We start from the raw sequence: 12,560 nt of genomic DNA, 5'->3' as shown, positions 1-12,560 counted from the left end.
GTCAGTTTAGTGTTTGTTTTTCTCTCAGCACGACATCACAGTGATGTAAGTCATCTCTGCAGGTGTTTGGTAGCCTGGGCCAAGGTCTGATTGTGCTCTTGCCAGCTCCATTCTTCATTGTTAAACCAAACATTGTTTGGCATGACCATGAGTGACGAGTTTCAACCTAGTCTCTGAGCATTTGGTATTATTCCATATTTAAATCTTAGACACTCCATTTAGAATGATATGGTAAGTTGGGTATGGTTACATAAGGCAAAAATGAAAGGAGGTTGGTCGGGCGTGTAACACGAACGTCTAGCAACCCAAAGGTTGCAAGTTCGAATCTTATCACGGACAGCTTTAGCTAATCAGCAACTTTTCAACTACTAACTACATTGCAACGACACTATAAATAAACTGCTCAAAAAAATAAAGGGAACACTAAAATAACATCCTAGATCTGAATGAATGAAATATTATTCAATATTAAATAATTTTTTATTTACATAGTTGAATGTGCTGACAACAAAATCACAAAAATTATCAATGGAAATCAAATGTATCAACCCATGGAGGTCTGGATTTGGAGTCACACTCAAAATTAAAGAGGAAAAACACTACAGGCTGATCCAACTTTGATGTAATGTCCTTAAAATGGGGCTCAGTAGTGTATGGCCTCCACGTGCCTGTATGACCCCCCTACAACGCCTGGGCATGCTCCTGATGAGGTGGCGGATGGTCTGAGGGATCTCCTCCGAGACCTGGACTAAAGCATCTGCCAACTCCTAGACAGTCTGGTGCAACGTGGCATTTGTGGATGGAGCGAGACATTATGTCCCAGATGTGCTCAATTGGATTCAGGTCTGGGGAATGGGCGGGCCAGTCCATAGCATCAATGCCTTCCTTTTGCAGGAACTGCTGACACACTCCAGCCACATGAGGTCTAGCATTGTTTTGCATTAGGAGGAACCCAGGTCCAACCGCACCAGCATATGGTCTCACAAGGGGTCTGTGGATCTCATCTCGGTACCTAATGGCAGTCAGGCTACCTCTGGCGAGCACATGGAGGGCTGTGCGGCCCCCCAAAGAAATGCCACCCCACACCATGACTGACCCACCACCAAACTGGACATGCTGGAGGATGTTGCAGGCAGCAGAACGTTCTCCACGGCGTCTCCAGACTGTCACGTCTGTCACGTGCTCAGTGTGAACCTTTTTTCATCTGTGAAGAGCACAGGGGTTCTTGGGGTTCTCTGGCAAATGAAAAACGTCCTGCACGGTGTTGGGCTATAAGCACAAACCCCACCTGTGGACGTCGGGCCCTCATACCACCCTCATGGAGTCTATTTCTGACCGTTTGAGCAGACACATGCACATTTGTGGCCTGCTGGAGGTCATTTTGCAGGGCTCTGGCAGTGCTCCTCCTGCTCCTCCTTGCACAAAGGCGGAGGTAGCGGTCCTGCTGCTGAGCTGTTGCCCTCCTACGGCCCCCTCCACGTCTCCTGATGTACTGGCCTGTCTCCTGGTAGCGCCTCCATGCTCTGGACACTACGCTGACAGACACAGCAAACCTTCTTGCCACAGCTTGCATTGATGTGCCATCCTGGATGAGCTGCACTACCTGAGCCACTTGTGTGGGTTGTAGACTCCGTCTCATGCTACCACTAGAGTGAAAGCACCGCCAGCATTCAAAAGTGACCAAAACATCAGCCAGGAAGCATAGAAACTAAGAAGTGGTCTGTGGTCACCACCTGCAGAACCATTCCTTTATTGGGGGTGTCTTGCTAATTGCCTATAATTTCCACCTGTTTGCACAACAGCATGTGAAATTTATTGTCAATCAGTGTTGCTTCCTAAGTGGGCAGTTTGATTTCACAGAAGTGTGATTGACTTGGAGTTACATTGTGTTGTTTAAGTGTTCCCTTTATTTTTTTGAGCAGTGTATTTCATAACATCAAAGTAAAGCAGCATTGCTTTGCATTCAGCTGTGTTTACTCAGCATCACAACATGGAGGTCATGGTTTGTGGAAGACAGGAGGGAGAAACGCTAGAACACAGCGGCTGCTGTTTTGACAAGGGTAATTGATTCTAAGATGTCTTTGAAGTGAGAAATAGTGACTCATAAAACACTGATTTTTTTTCCTCCTTTGCTGTTTGTTCTTCCCTTACATAAAGCTAATAGTCTTTCTTTCCTGGCTGCTATTCATTTTCAGCAGAGCCAGAGCCCTCACTAGTGATAATAAAGAGTAAAACATCATGTTATGAATGTGCTTAGAGTTACTGTAATATTTGTGTACTATATTTGAAAACTCTCAAGGAAAAACAGTATGTTCACAATCCTTGATTGCTGACAGTTGAGAAATAGCTGACTCGATTTGAGTTTATTTTATGAAATGGATGGTGAGTTGTGAATTCTGTACACTTACGGCATTGTTGTTTAAACTTTCTAGTAGACTTTGAAATGCACTTCTTCTAAACTTCTGATTGTTCTCCGGATTGAAGCATGCATGTTCCACGTCATGGTGGAATCTGTGTCTGACTATGTGCATGTGTGACTGGGATTCTGCTATTCTGACAGGTGTCAAAGGCAATATTTCTCTCTATCTTTGTCTCTTTCGTACTAAAGATGGAATGGAACAAGTGCCTATCACCATTCCCTCTTTGACAGCTATACCTGTGGTGTGAAATGTGGTGCTAACAGCACTAAATAATGCAAATAGAATATTCGTGATAGACTGAAGTGTTGAAATAGGCTTTAGTGGCTAATATCTCTTCGTTTGTTTCCAGTCACCCAAATCAGGTTTCAACTCAGCTAGACCACCTATCCCTATCTAAATAATTGACAATGGAGTGTTCCATTACTCCAGACCATGTCAAATGTTTGGAAGTGGCCTGTCTTAAGGAAGGCTTACCAAAGCATAGATGATGTTAGATGAGAGGAAGAACGAGAGAGAGAGAGAGAGAGAGAGAGAGAAGAAAGAAAGGAGGCAGTTTAAGAATCCAGTTAAAACCCCTTTCTATTCGACTACAAGCTGAGTCCTCTAAATTCATTCCAGACACCTATCGCGTCATCCTTCTGCAACTAAGCAGGGTCCGAAATGTTGAAACAACCAGCTATGTATCTGTTAGCAGCAGGAAACTTCATCCAAACACGGTCAAGATCCAGCTCTGTAGGAGGGAAATTATAGGGTATAGGACGGTTCTGATGTGACTGTGAAGTGTACAGTGATGCTACAGTGATAATAGACTTGAACACCAGATGCTGCAAGTGAGCCACAATCACTCCTGAGCTGCAGATGGTTCTAGTGCCATGGTAATTGTGTTCCTTTGGGGGTCCTACATCAGATCCAGGGGACTCGAATTGCAGAGCAAGAGAACTATCATGAGGAAGATCCATTAGTGATAGCAGTGCTTGATTTCTCTGTTAATTAGACAGTGGTTGACTCAGCCGTCTAAATGTTCTACATAGGAAATAGGTGCTTGGGCTGCCATGCTTAAGTGAGCATCATTAGACACAACTGCTGTCTTATAGAAACCCAAAGAGCTGTCATTAGGAAAGTAATCTCACATCTCTCTTTTAGTCGGAAAACCGGGAAAACTTCTTGGCTTTTTAGCATCAATGGAAAAACTATGACATTAAAACAATTCAAATCTCAGTTTTTGCATCTGCAGAATGTAGATGAAATACATATTTCATGCAAATAGTGAGACTAACAGTCCAATGGCCTCATAGTCTTTGTCAGACTCCTTTGTCAGGTGAAATAAAATGAAGCGTTTGACAGTGAGGAGGGGTTTGGAGCATGTTGCTGAGACAATGTTCTTTATTATGGAATGCATTGTGTGACAAATTGCTTTTCACTGTAGTTTGTAAGAGAGCAGAGTACATCTGTCAAAACTAGTGTGAAGGATGGCGTTACCTTGGAGATGCAAAGGGGGGGGGGTTGTGCAATCTATAATAAAACATAAATCATTATTTTAGAAAGTAATACTGGACAGAACCTTTAGGCCACTGTGACAAGGTCAGAAGCAAGATGACAAAGAAGAATGTTGTAAGAATGGCCAGCTTTGATATTGTGAAAATGATTGAAGAACAATCATTTTCGGAGATGTTTGAAGTGTAGCTGTATCCAAATGGAAGGCATCATTAGGTGTGCATTAGAGCCTACAGCTGTGCAGTGCAGTAGAAAGACAGTCAGGGTACTTTGTGATGGAGCTAACTGAAGAGTAACATACTGTAGAAATTGGAGATAAATCAATGCTACTCAGTCGATTGGATGTAAAGACAGCTAGCTCTCGTGTTCAATAGAGACTTCTCACATCTATTATTTTACAAGACCTTACACATGGCTTTTATGATCTTCCTCCTGTCAGTATGCACTAGAAACTGAGGCGGGCCACTCGATAGAAACAGCATTTGATCAATTGGCTGTAAATTGGCAATAATATTGGAATGATTTCAGCCAAGCCATGCCAAGTGAATGCCCAGCCCACCACATTGAGTTGAGTAGAGTTTGTGAATGATATCATATTGCTGTAGAAGTTCTTGTGTGTTCCTCAAAACTCAGTGTGTGTTAGCTGGGCTTCTCTCTTCCCTCCAGTGAAGAGGAGCTGACTGGTGCGGCTGCTCCTCTGAGCCTTCAGTCAGAACACCATAATTACGCTGCTCCAGATGGCTTGCATATTGTCTTGCTGTTGGCTAGGCTTGAAAATAGCTTCTAATCTTTAGCATACAATAAAATGGTCTCACTCAGCAGACGTGTCAATCTGCAGCTATTCTCAACATGTGTTTCTGTAATCCCTTATCACTACTGGGGAGCTTGCTCTCTCTCGCTCTCTCTACTCTCCCCCTCCCTTTCTCAGCACTTGGCCCTGTGTAACAGAGAGTGACATGTGTGATTGTTCCTTTCCCCTCATAAGGAATTACAGTTGCGAGCGTGACTTCCTTTCGGGCCGTCTGTGTGCGGCTGGGCTTCTCGCGAGTCACAGAACCTCAGTATAATCTCCATGATGTTGGCTGTCAGGGTGGCTGGGAGCCATGCCTTCTGAGGTGCCCACCATCCTCTCTCTCTGTCTTTGAGACTCCATGACATCAATCTGTGCGTAGTTTGTATATCACTTCTCCTGGCACAAACAAACACACAAATACACGCACACACACATACTGGCACATACTGACTGAGTTGTCTTATTTCTCACACACCCCCATGCACTCCTCTGGGGCATGGAGGAGTTAACTTGGCAGAGGTTTCTCCGTTTCTGTGAGGTGGCTTTGATCCATAATCTGAGGATGGCATTTTTCTCCAGGGACTGTGACATTGCAGTGGTGCTGTGCTGGTAGTTTTGCAGGCTGGCTGCTGTAGCTGCTGGGCAGACGGCTGGGCTAATTCACTCTGACTAACAGGAAGTTACACGACAGCAGAACAGGCAGCTTAAGAAAATCTGACTCCCTCGCTTTGAGAGGCAAAACAAAGTAGACAGTTTAAAGAAGAGGTTTATGCGACGACAAGCCTCACCAAATGTTCAGGTAAATGCTGATGAGAAAATATTGATCATTCTAATAGCATAAACTATAGCTCTGCAGCCTTTCACCCTGCACTTGTCTATATTTTTTTGGAGTATGTCTGCAAGATGTTCATTCTTAATACGCTCATATAATTTAAATAGGATTATCTTAAATTGAATTTCTAATCGTCCTTCCAACACAAACTAAATTGTCAAACTTAATCAGTCTGCAAGTGCTGAATACTTTTTCTATTCCCTGTGGGTGTCGTAGGCATGCAGCTGGTAGCCTGTTTAGCAGTGCTGGTGTTCTGGGTGGCAGAAGCTGTAGAGAACTGTCCTGATGTCTGTAAATGCACCAAGAAAACCAGCACTGAAAGGTCAGAGGTCAACTGCCACAAGAAGGGGATGAGGACATTTCCCTCCAACCTGCCCCCTGATTCCTGGATCCTAAAGATGGGTGAGTCCACTTACTGTTTGCAATTGTGGGAAAACCACCGTCCCACTTTAGTATGTGTCAGCTATTTGGCTCCAAATCAATATGTTATTTGATTGACATAACCACAAGAAAGAGGCTAGTGTTACCATCTTCCAATGGTATTGATTTCTCATGCTTTTTCTCTGGTCCTTGTCCCAGGCGAGAACGGAATAGTCGACCTCCCAGCAAACGTCCTGAAACCCATCCCCAAGATCGAAAGCATCAACTTGGAACGCAATGCCATCAAATCAATACACCCCCAGGCCTTCTCTGGAGCCCAGAGGCTGATGCTGCTCAACCTGTATGGGAATCAGATCAACAAACTCCATGTGAAAGGCTTCCAGGATCTCATCAACCTCCGCTTCCTCATGCTGGGCCAGAACCAGATCTCCAGTATCAAACCAGACATGTTCACAGGCATGAGGAACCTTTCAGACCTGGACCTGCCCCTCAACTCTCTAATTGCCCTTCCTTCCAACGCCTTCAAGCCTCTGATCGCCCTAAAGGTCCTGGACCTGGCCCTCAACCGCATCGAGAGGATCTCCCCCAAAGGCTTTCTGGGCTTGACAGAGCTGCTGTTCCTCAACCTGGACAACAACAGTCTGAAGAGCATCTCGGCTGGTGCTTTCAAGCCTCTGGCCTCCCTGGAGATGCTGGTGCTGGATAACAACCTGCTGTCCACTTTGACCTCAGCCACTCTGGAGGGCCTGTCCAACCTTCAGGAGCTCTACCTGAGGAACAACGAGCTGGAGAGGCTGCCCCAGGACCTGTTTAGACATACACCCAAGCTCACCCGGCTGGCCCTCAGTGGAAACCGTTTCAAAAACATGGATGGAAACATTTTCACCCAGCTGTCTGGTAAGAGATGAATAATGTACAACAATCTTGTCTTGGTGTTTTTTCAAATGCATTTGTGGACTATATGTGTACTTCATGTTTGATAATTTGTTCATAAAAAGTCATATACATTTATTTTATAACAAAAAAGGTCACAATGAGCATAATCTGATTGTCCTCTACCTCCCTCCAGGCCTGAGGGAGGTGTATCTCCATGACAACCCCTGGACATGTGACTGCAACATCAATGGCCTGGTGCGCTGGGTGTCCCAGACAAAGGCCAACCTTTCCCCTCTGGAGTCCCTGAGGTGTGTTGCTCCGACAGAGTACCGCAACAAATCCCTCAGCAGCCTCAAAGACCAGAACCTACGCTGCCGGGCCTAGACTAGAGGCGAACCAACCTTTACTCTGTGCTACCAGACCTAGACTAAATCCACACCAATCTTTCCTCCACACCAGCATCCTGCATCAGCCACATTACATTTTTACATTTTACATATTTTGCAGACACTCGAATCCAGAGCGATTTACAGTAGTGAGTGCAGACATTTGCATATGTTCCTGCTACAGAGTAACCTGTTATACAACACTTAATACTGAGCTATGGTCCAACGACAGCACAGTTACCCATTATTTTGCAACCCTAGCCTCGGTCCAGCCACAGAATGACATGCCATTGTGCAACATCTAGGAAGCCATGGCCCGATAACTGACAACTGTACAATTAGCTTTTACTGTACAACCATAAGCGAAAGTTAGTATAAAAGTTAGTATAAACATGACGTCCCGTTTATTTTCAGCAAACGTGTAAATATTTGTATGAACATAACAATATTCAACAACTGAGACATAAACTGAACAAGTTCCACAGACAGATGTGACTAACAGAAATGGAATAATGTGTCACTGAACAAAGGGGGGGGTCAAAATCAAAAGTAACAGTCAGTATCTGGTGTGGCCACCAGGTGCATTAAGTACTGCAGTGCTTCTCCTCCTCATGGACTGCACCAGATTTGCCAGTTCTTGCTGTGAGATGTTACCCTACTCTTCCACCAAGACACCTGCAAGTTCGCAAACATTTCTGGGGGTAATGGCCCTATGCCTCACCCTACGATCCAACAGGTCCCAGACGTGCTCAATGGGATTGAGATCCGGGCTCTTCGCTGGCCATGGCAGAACACTGCCATTCCTGTATTGCAGGAAATCACGCACAGAACAGGCAGCATGGCTGGTGGCATTGTCATGCTGGAGGGTCATGTCAGGATGAGCCTGCAGGAAGGGTACCACATGAGGGAGGAGGGTGTCTTCCCTGTAACACACAGCGTTGAGATTGCCTGCAATGACAACAAGCTCAGTCCGGTGATGCTGTGACACACCGCCCCAGACCATGACGGACCCTCTACTTCCAATTTAATCCCGCTCCAGAGTACAGGCCTCGGTTTAAGGCTCATTCCTTTGACAAATAAATGCAAATCCGACCATCGCCCCTGGTGAGACAAAACCACAACTCGTCAGTGAAGAGCACTTTCTGCCAGTCCTGTCTGGTCCAGCAACGGTGGGTTTGTGCCCATAGGCGACGTTGTTGCTGGTGAAGTCTGGTGAGGACCTGCCTTACAACAGGCCTACAATCCCTCAGTCCAGCCTCTCTCAACTTATTGTGGACAGTCTGAGCCCTGATGGAGGGATTGTGCGTTCCTGGTGTAACTCGGGCAGTTGTTGTTGCCATCCTGTACCTGTCCTGCAGGTGTGATGTTCGGATGTACTGATCCTGTGCAGGTGTTGTCACACGTGGTCTGCTGTTCGTGTCTTATTGACCGTTCCACAGGTTCATGTTTAATTAATTGTTTATGGTTCATTGAACAAGCATGGGAAATGGTTTTTAAACACTTTACAATGAAGATCTGTGAAGGTATTTGGATTTTTTCGAATTATCTTTGAAAGACAGGGACTTGAAATAGGGATGTTTCTTCTTTTTTGCTGAGTTTAGCTGTACAAGCCAAAGAGAAAGAAGAGCTGAAGGGGATATGTAATAGCTTGCCCTGAGCTTTCTGTCATTGAAATATTATACTTTCCATCAACCCCAAACACACAATTTACACGTTTGTTAAACTTGCTATTACCGAAGTGCGCTGAGAAACGTGCTACTGTAAAACCCTCACGAATACTGCTCCAGCTTTATTTTTTATTCTTGCATATTTTATATTAACTGAAATTAATTTCTAGCACTTCTTGATATCCTATGCTGATAAACCTATCATCTTAACATGAGCTTTTTTTCATAACTCAATACATATTTGTATTCAATATGGCAATTGTATTATTTTCACAGATATGGAATCACTCCATGCTTATTAGTTTAATATCTTTTAGGATTTGGCTTCCGAGCTTGTCTCTGTAGGTTGTAATGAATGAATCTCCTAATCTAAAGCACAGTGAATATATCTTATTGTTTCCATTGAGTGAAAAATAGGTACTGCCATTGTACCTGTACAATCCAAAAACAGCATTTACTAAGTTTGTAGTCTAATTGATTTCATACATTTTGAAATAAAGGCCATTGTGCAATGAACAGCATGTCATCTCTCACAGTTACTGAGGTTCAGTAGATCTAGTTTATACACACGATTTCATCACGTCAAGAGTTATTCAAGCCTTAATACCAACTGCGAAATGATTCATAAGTTCAGAAAATGCAGCTATTTTCTGCTCCAGCCATTTTTTGTGTAGACAAGTGCTGCTTCAAAGAGGGAAAGTAGGTTAAAGCATCCTTTTCACTTGCAAAGTGACAGTAAACTCCCATCACCACCTGAGAAGGAATAAGGAATCCCTCATCAGATTGTTACAGCTGAGTAAGCTTCCATAGAAGTCATCGTTACACCTCCACATTCCAGAGCCAGTCAGACAGGCTGCTGAGGCGGACCTGAGCATCTCGGCAGGACTTCCACCATGGCACAGTTCTGTCGCAAATGCTAACCTGTCTTACCTTTCACATGGCTGGCTTTCCATTGTAGCGGCAACAACATAAGGTAGGGGGTATAGTTATGGCAGGCCTATAGTATGCGTTGAAAATAGGCTATTATGTAACTAGCTTTCTACAGCTCTAAATCAATGAATTATATTGTACATCAAAGTATGTTTGGATCACCTGTATTGGTATAGAAAATTACTCTTCAAAACAAAACAATCATGGTCAGTGACACACAGCATATAGAAGAAAGAATAAATGTCATCAATTAGCTCCAAAAATGTCTGAATCCTGGTTGTCCATGATCTCACAGTGCTGATAGAGTGAACCATCAGATGGTGTTGGAATGGACAGTTGGAAAACCCCACTAGTCTGGAGCCAGAAGTGGTCTGATGACACTCACTCACCTTACCTGCACAATCCAAACCACAGGCCCCAACTTTTTATGGTCGCAAGACTCATGGTTAGTTTGCTTCTTTATGTGTCTCCCGCATAGCAAGCTGGCTGTCTTCCTTCAATTACCTCCCATAAATGTAAACATGCATTGGGAAATCGTTGCTGAAGGGATGGGAAATACAACACTATTACGATATTAAGTCAACGAAATCTGTCAATTCAATTGAGGAAACATGTTTGACTTCAAAACAGTGTGATAAAGGTTTGAAATTATCGTACAAACAGTATGGAATACAACATTGCATAGAGGCCCCCTCTACTGTAAATAGAATTGGGCTGCAGACAACAGCCCATGGTCTATGTTATATCTGTTGTCTGAGACTTCACAACCCACTCTTACATTCCCCACACATCATGATGTATCAGGCCAGGGACAGCTGATAGGGTTGGGGAGGCGACTCAAAACTCAGAAAGTGAGATAAACACGTTAATTCAATTTGGGTTGATGTGTGGAGGTTGCAAATTGAATCAGCCATTGTAATTCTAAATTGTGTGGCAAGCTAAATGGGAAAACAGGTCACTGAAAGGAGATAGCTGTAGAAAGACATGGTTGACAAATAGAGTGAAGCCAGTTGACAATGGTAACCTGAGTGCCCACCTCAGCTGACGCATCAGCTGAGATTGCAACAATTAAATGCTAGTTTCTAGTACCTACCTTGTTTGGCGGTCTATTTAAGATGACTGGTTCTGCTCACACACCCTGCCGCTAGTATGCATTTGCTTATTTTGCCGCTGCTGTAACTACCGGTACTCGCTAAGCTGATGTTTTCTGATATGAAATGTTCTTTGCGAATGCTCGCTAGCTGTGTTTGAACCTCGCCCGCGTCGTTTAATATGCTCATGTTACAATGTTTGGCTGCTGTTGGGATGTCATTGTTTGCGAGCATCAAGCATTACATTTGACATTTTAGTAATTTAGCAGACGCTCTTATACGAGGGGGGTGCTGTGGGATTATTAAAGACTCTTTGAAGAGGTAGAGTTTCAGATGTTTTTGGGAGATGAGCAAGGACTGACCTAGCTTCAGGAGGAAGCTCGTTCCACCATTGGGGTAACAGGACAGAGAAGAGCTTTGACTAGGCTGAGCGGGATCTGTCCTGTGGGAGGGCAGTGGAAGGACCAAGACACAAGAGGTGGCAGAATGCAGTACCCGAGTTGCGATGTAGAATTTGAGCATAGCCTGAAGGTAGGGAGGGGCGGGTCCTCTTGCTGTAGGAAAGTACCATGGTCTTGTAGTGGATGTGAGCTTTGACTGGAAGCCAGTAGAGTGTGCGGGGTGACATGGGAGAACTTCTGGATAAATTGCAGGGGCCCAGCCAATAGCAGATTACAGTAGTCTAGACGGGAGATGACAAGTGCCTGGATTAGGACCTGCGGCTCTTCCTGTGTGAGGTAATCCTACTTTGTTCCAGGGGCGCTGTACTACTATGGGTGACCCTGTAAAGCAACACATTTCATTGCACGTATCTGCTGTATGTGACAATACAACATATTTTTGTGGAGCATGTACCTGCAGGAGCGAGTCACTGTTTTGATGTTTGCAAAGAACACACCAAGGTTCTTTGCACTCTGGGAGGGTGACACCATGGAGTTGTCAATCATGATGGGGAGGTCTTGGAGAAGGCAGGCCTTCCCCCAGAGGAAGAGCATCTCTGTCTTGTCAAGGTTGAGCTTGAGGTGGTGGGCCGACAACCAAGCGGGCAGGCAGAGATGAGACTGGGTGTCAAAAATAGTTGAGCGTCAGAGGGGTCGAGTGTTTCTTGTGGAGAAGAGAGTCTCTGGCCATTTTGAAGTCAGAGGGGATGCCGCCTGTGGTCAGGTATGAGTTGATGAGGGAAGTGAGGAATGGGAAAAGGTCTACAGAGATGGTCTGGAGGAGGGAGGAGGGGATGGGATGGGGTCGAGTAGGCAGGTTGTTGCGTGGCTGGACCTCACTAACCGCAGGATGTCATCTTGAGAGAGAGGAGAAAGAGGTCAAGGCATAGGGTAGTTGTGTGTGAGTGGGAACAAAAGACTCAAAAAGGCTGAATGAGGAGCGAATGTCATCAACCTTCTTTTCAAAGTGGTTGACAAAGTTGTCCACAGAGAGGGAGGAGGGAGGGTGAGGGGGTGGAGGATTAAAGAGGTGGAAAATTGTTTCCTAGGGCTGTAAGAGTGATACAGTGGCTTGCCAAGAACTCACTGCCCTTGGCATTTTTCCAATTGTGTTGCCTTACAACCTGGAATTAAAATAGATTTTTGGGGGGGTTTGAATCATTTGATTTACACAACATGCCTACCACTTTGAAGATGCAAAATATTGCTTATTGTGAAACAAACAAGAAATAAGACAAAAAAACTGAAAA

At 44.6% G+C, this 12,560-nt stretch overlaps 1 protein-coding gene across 1 annotated transcript; it reads left to right on the top strand.

Annotated features, from left to right (window-relative positions):
* The first annotated feature begins 5,364 nt into the window (after positions 1–5,364).
* si:dkey-1j5.4 (leucine-rich repeat-containing protein 15) lies at positions 5,365–9,365 on the top strand. The gene is made up of 4 exons (XM_064924621.1): positions 5,365–5,506; positions 5,756–5,941; positions 6,119–6,817; positions 6,990–9,365. Exons 2-4 carry the CDS (start codon positions 5,758–5,760, stop codon positions 7,178–7,180), a joined length of 1,074 nt encoding a protein of 357 aa, XP_064780693.1. The 5' UTR covers positions 5,365–5,506; positions 5,756–5,757; the 3' UTR covers positions 7,181–9,365.
* Positions 9,366–12,560: the final 3,195 nt, after the last annotated feature.

The sequence above is a fragment of the Oncorhynchus masou genome, chromosome 19 (assembly GCF_036934945.1).
Source record: "Oncorhynchus masou masou isolate Uvic2021 chromosome 19, UVic_Omas_1.1, whole genome shotgun sequence".
NCBI lineage: Eukaryota > Metazoa > Chordata > Actinopteri > Salmoniformes > Salmonidae > Oncorhynchus > Oncorhynchus masou.
Note: the sequence above shows the minus strand (reverse complement) of the source record. Positions and strands in the feature narration are given on the sequence as shown.

Bases quoted from the DNA above. Each gene is read 5' to 3' on its own strand.
- si:dkey-1j5.4 (XM_064924621.1), top strand. From the start codon at position 5,758: ATGCAGCTGGTAGCCTGTTTAGCAGTGCTGGTGTTCTGGGTGGCAGAA. The intron at 5,942-6,118 runs GTGAGTCCACTT...TCCTTGTCCCAG, and splicing joins TTCCTGGATCCTAAAGATGG to GCGAGAACGGAATAGTCGAC. The intron at 6,818-6,989 runs GTAAGAGATGAA...ACCTCCCTCCAG, and splicing joins CATTTTCACCCAGCTGTCTG to GCCTGAGGGAGGTGTATCTC.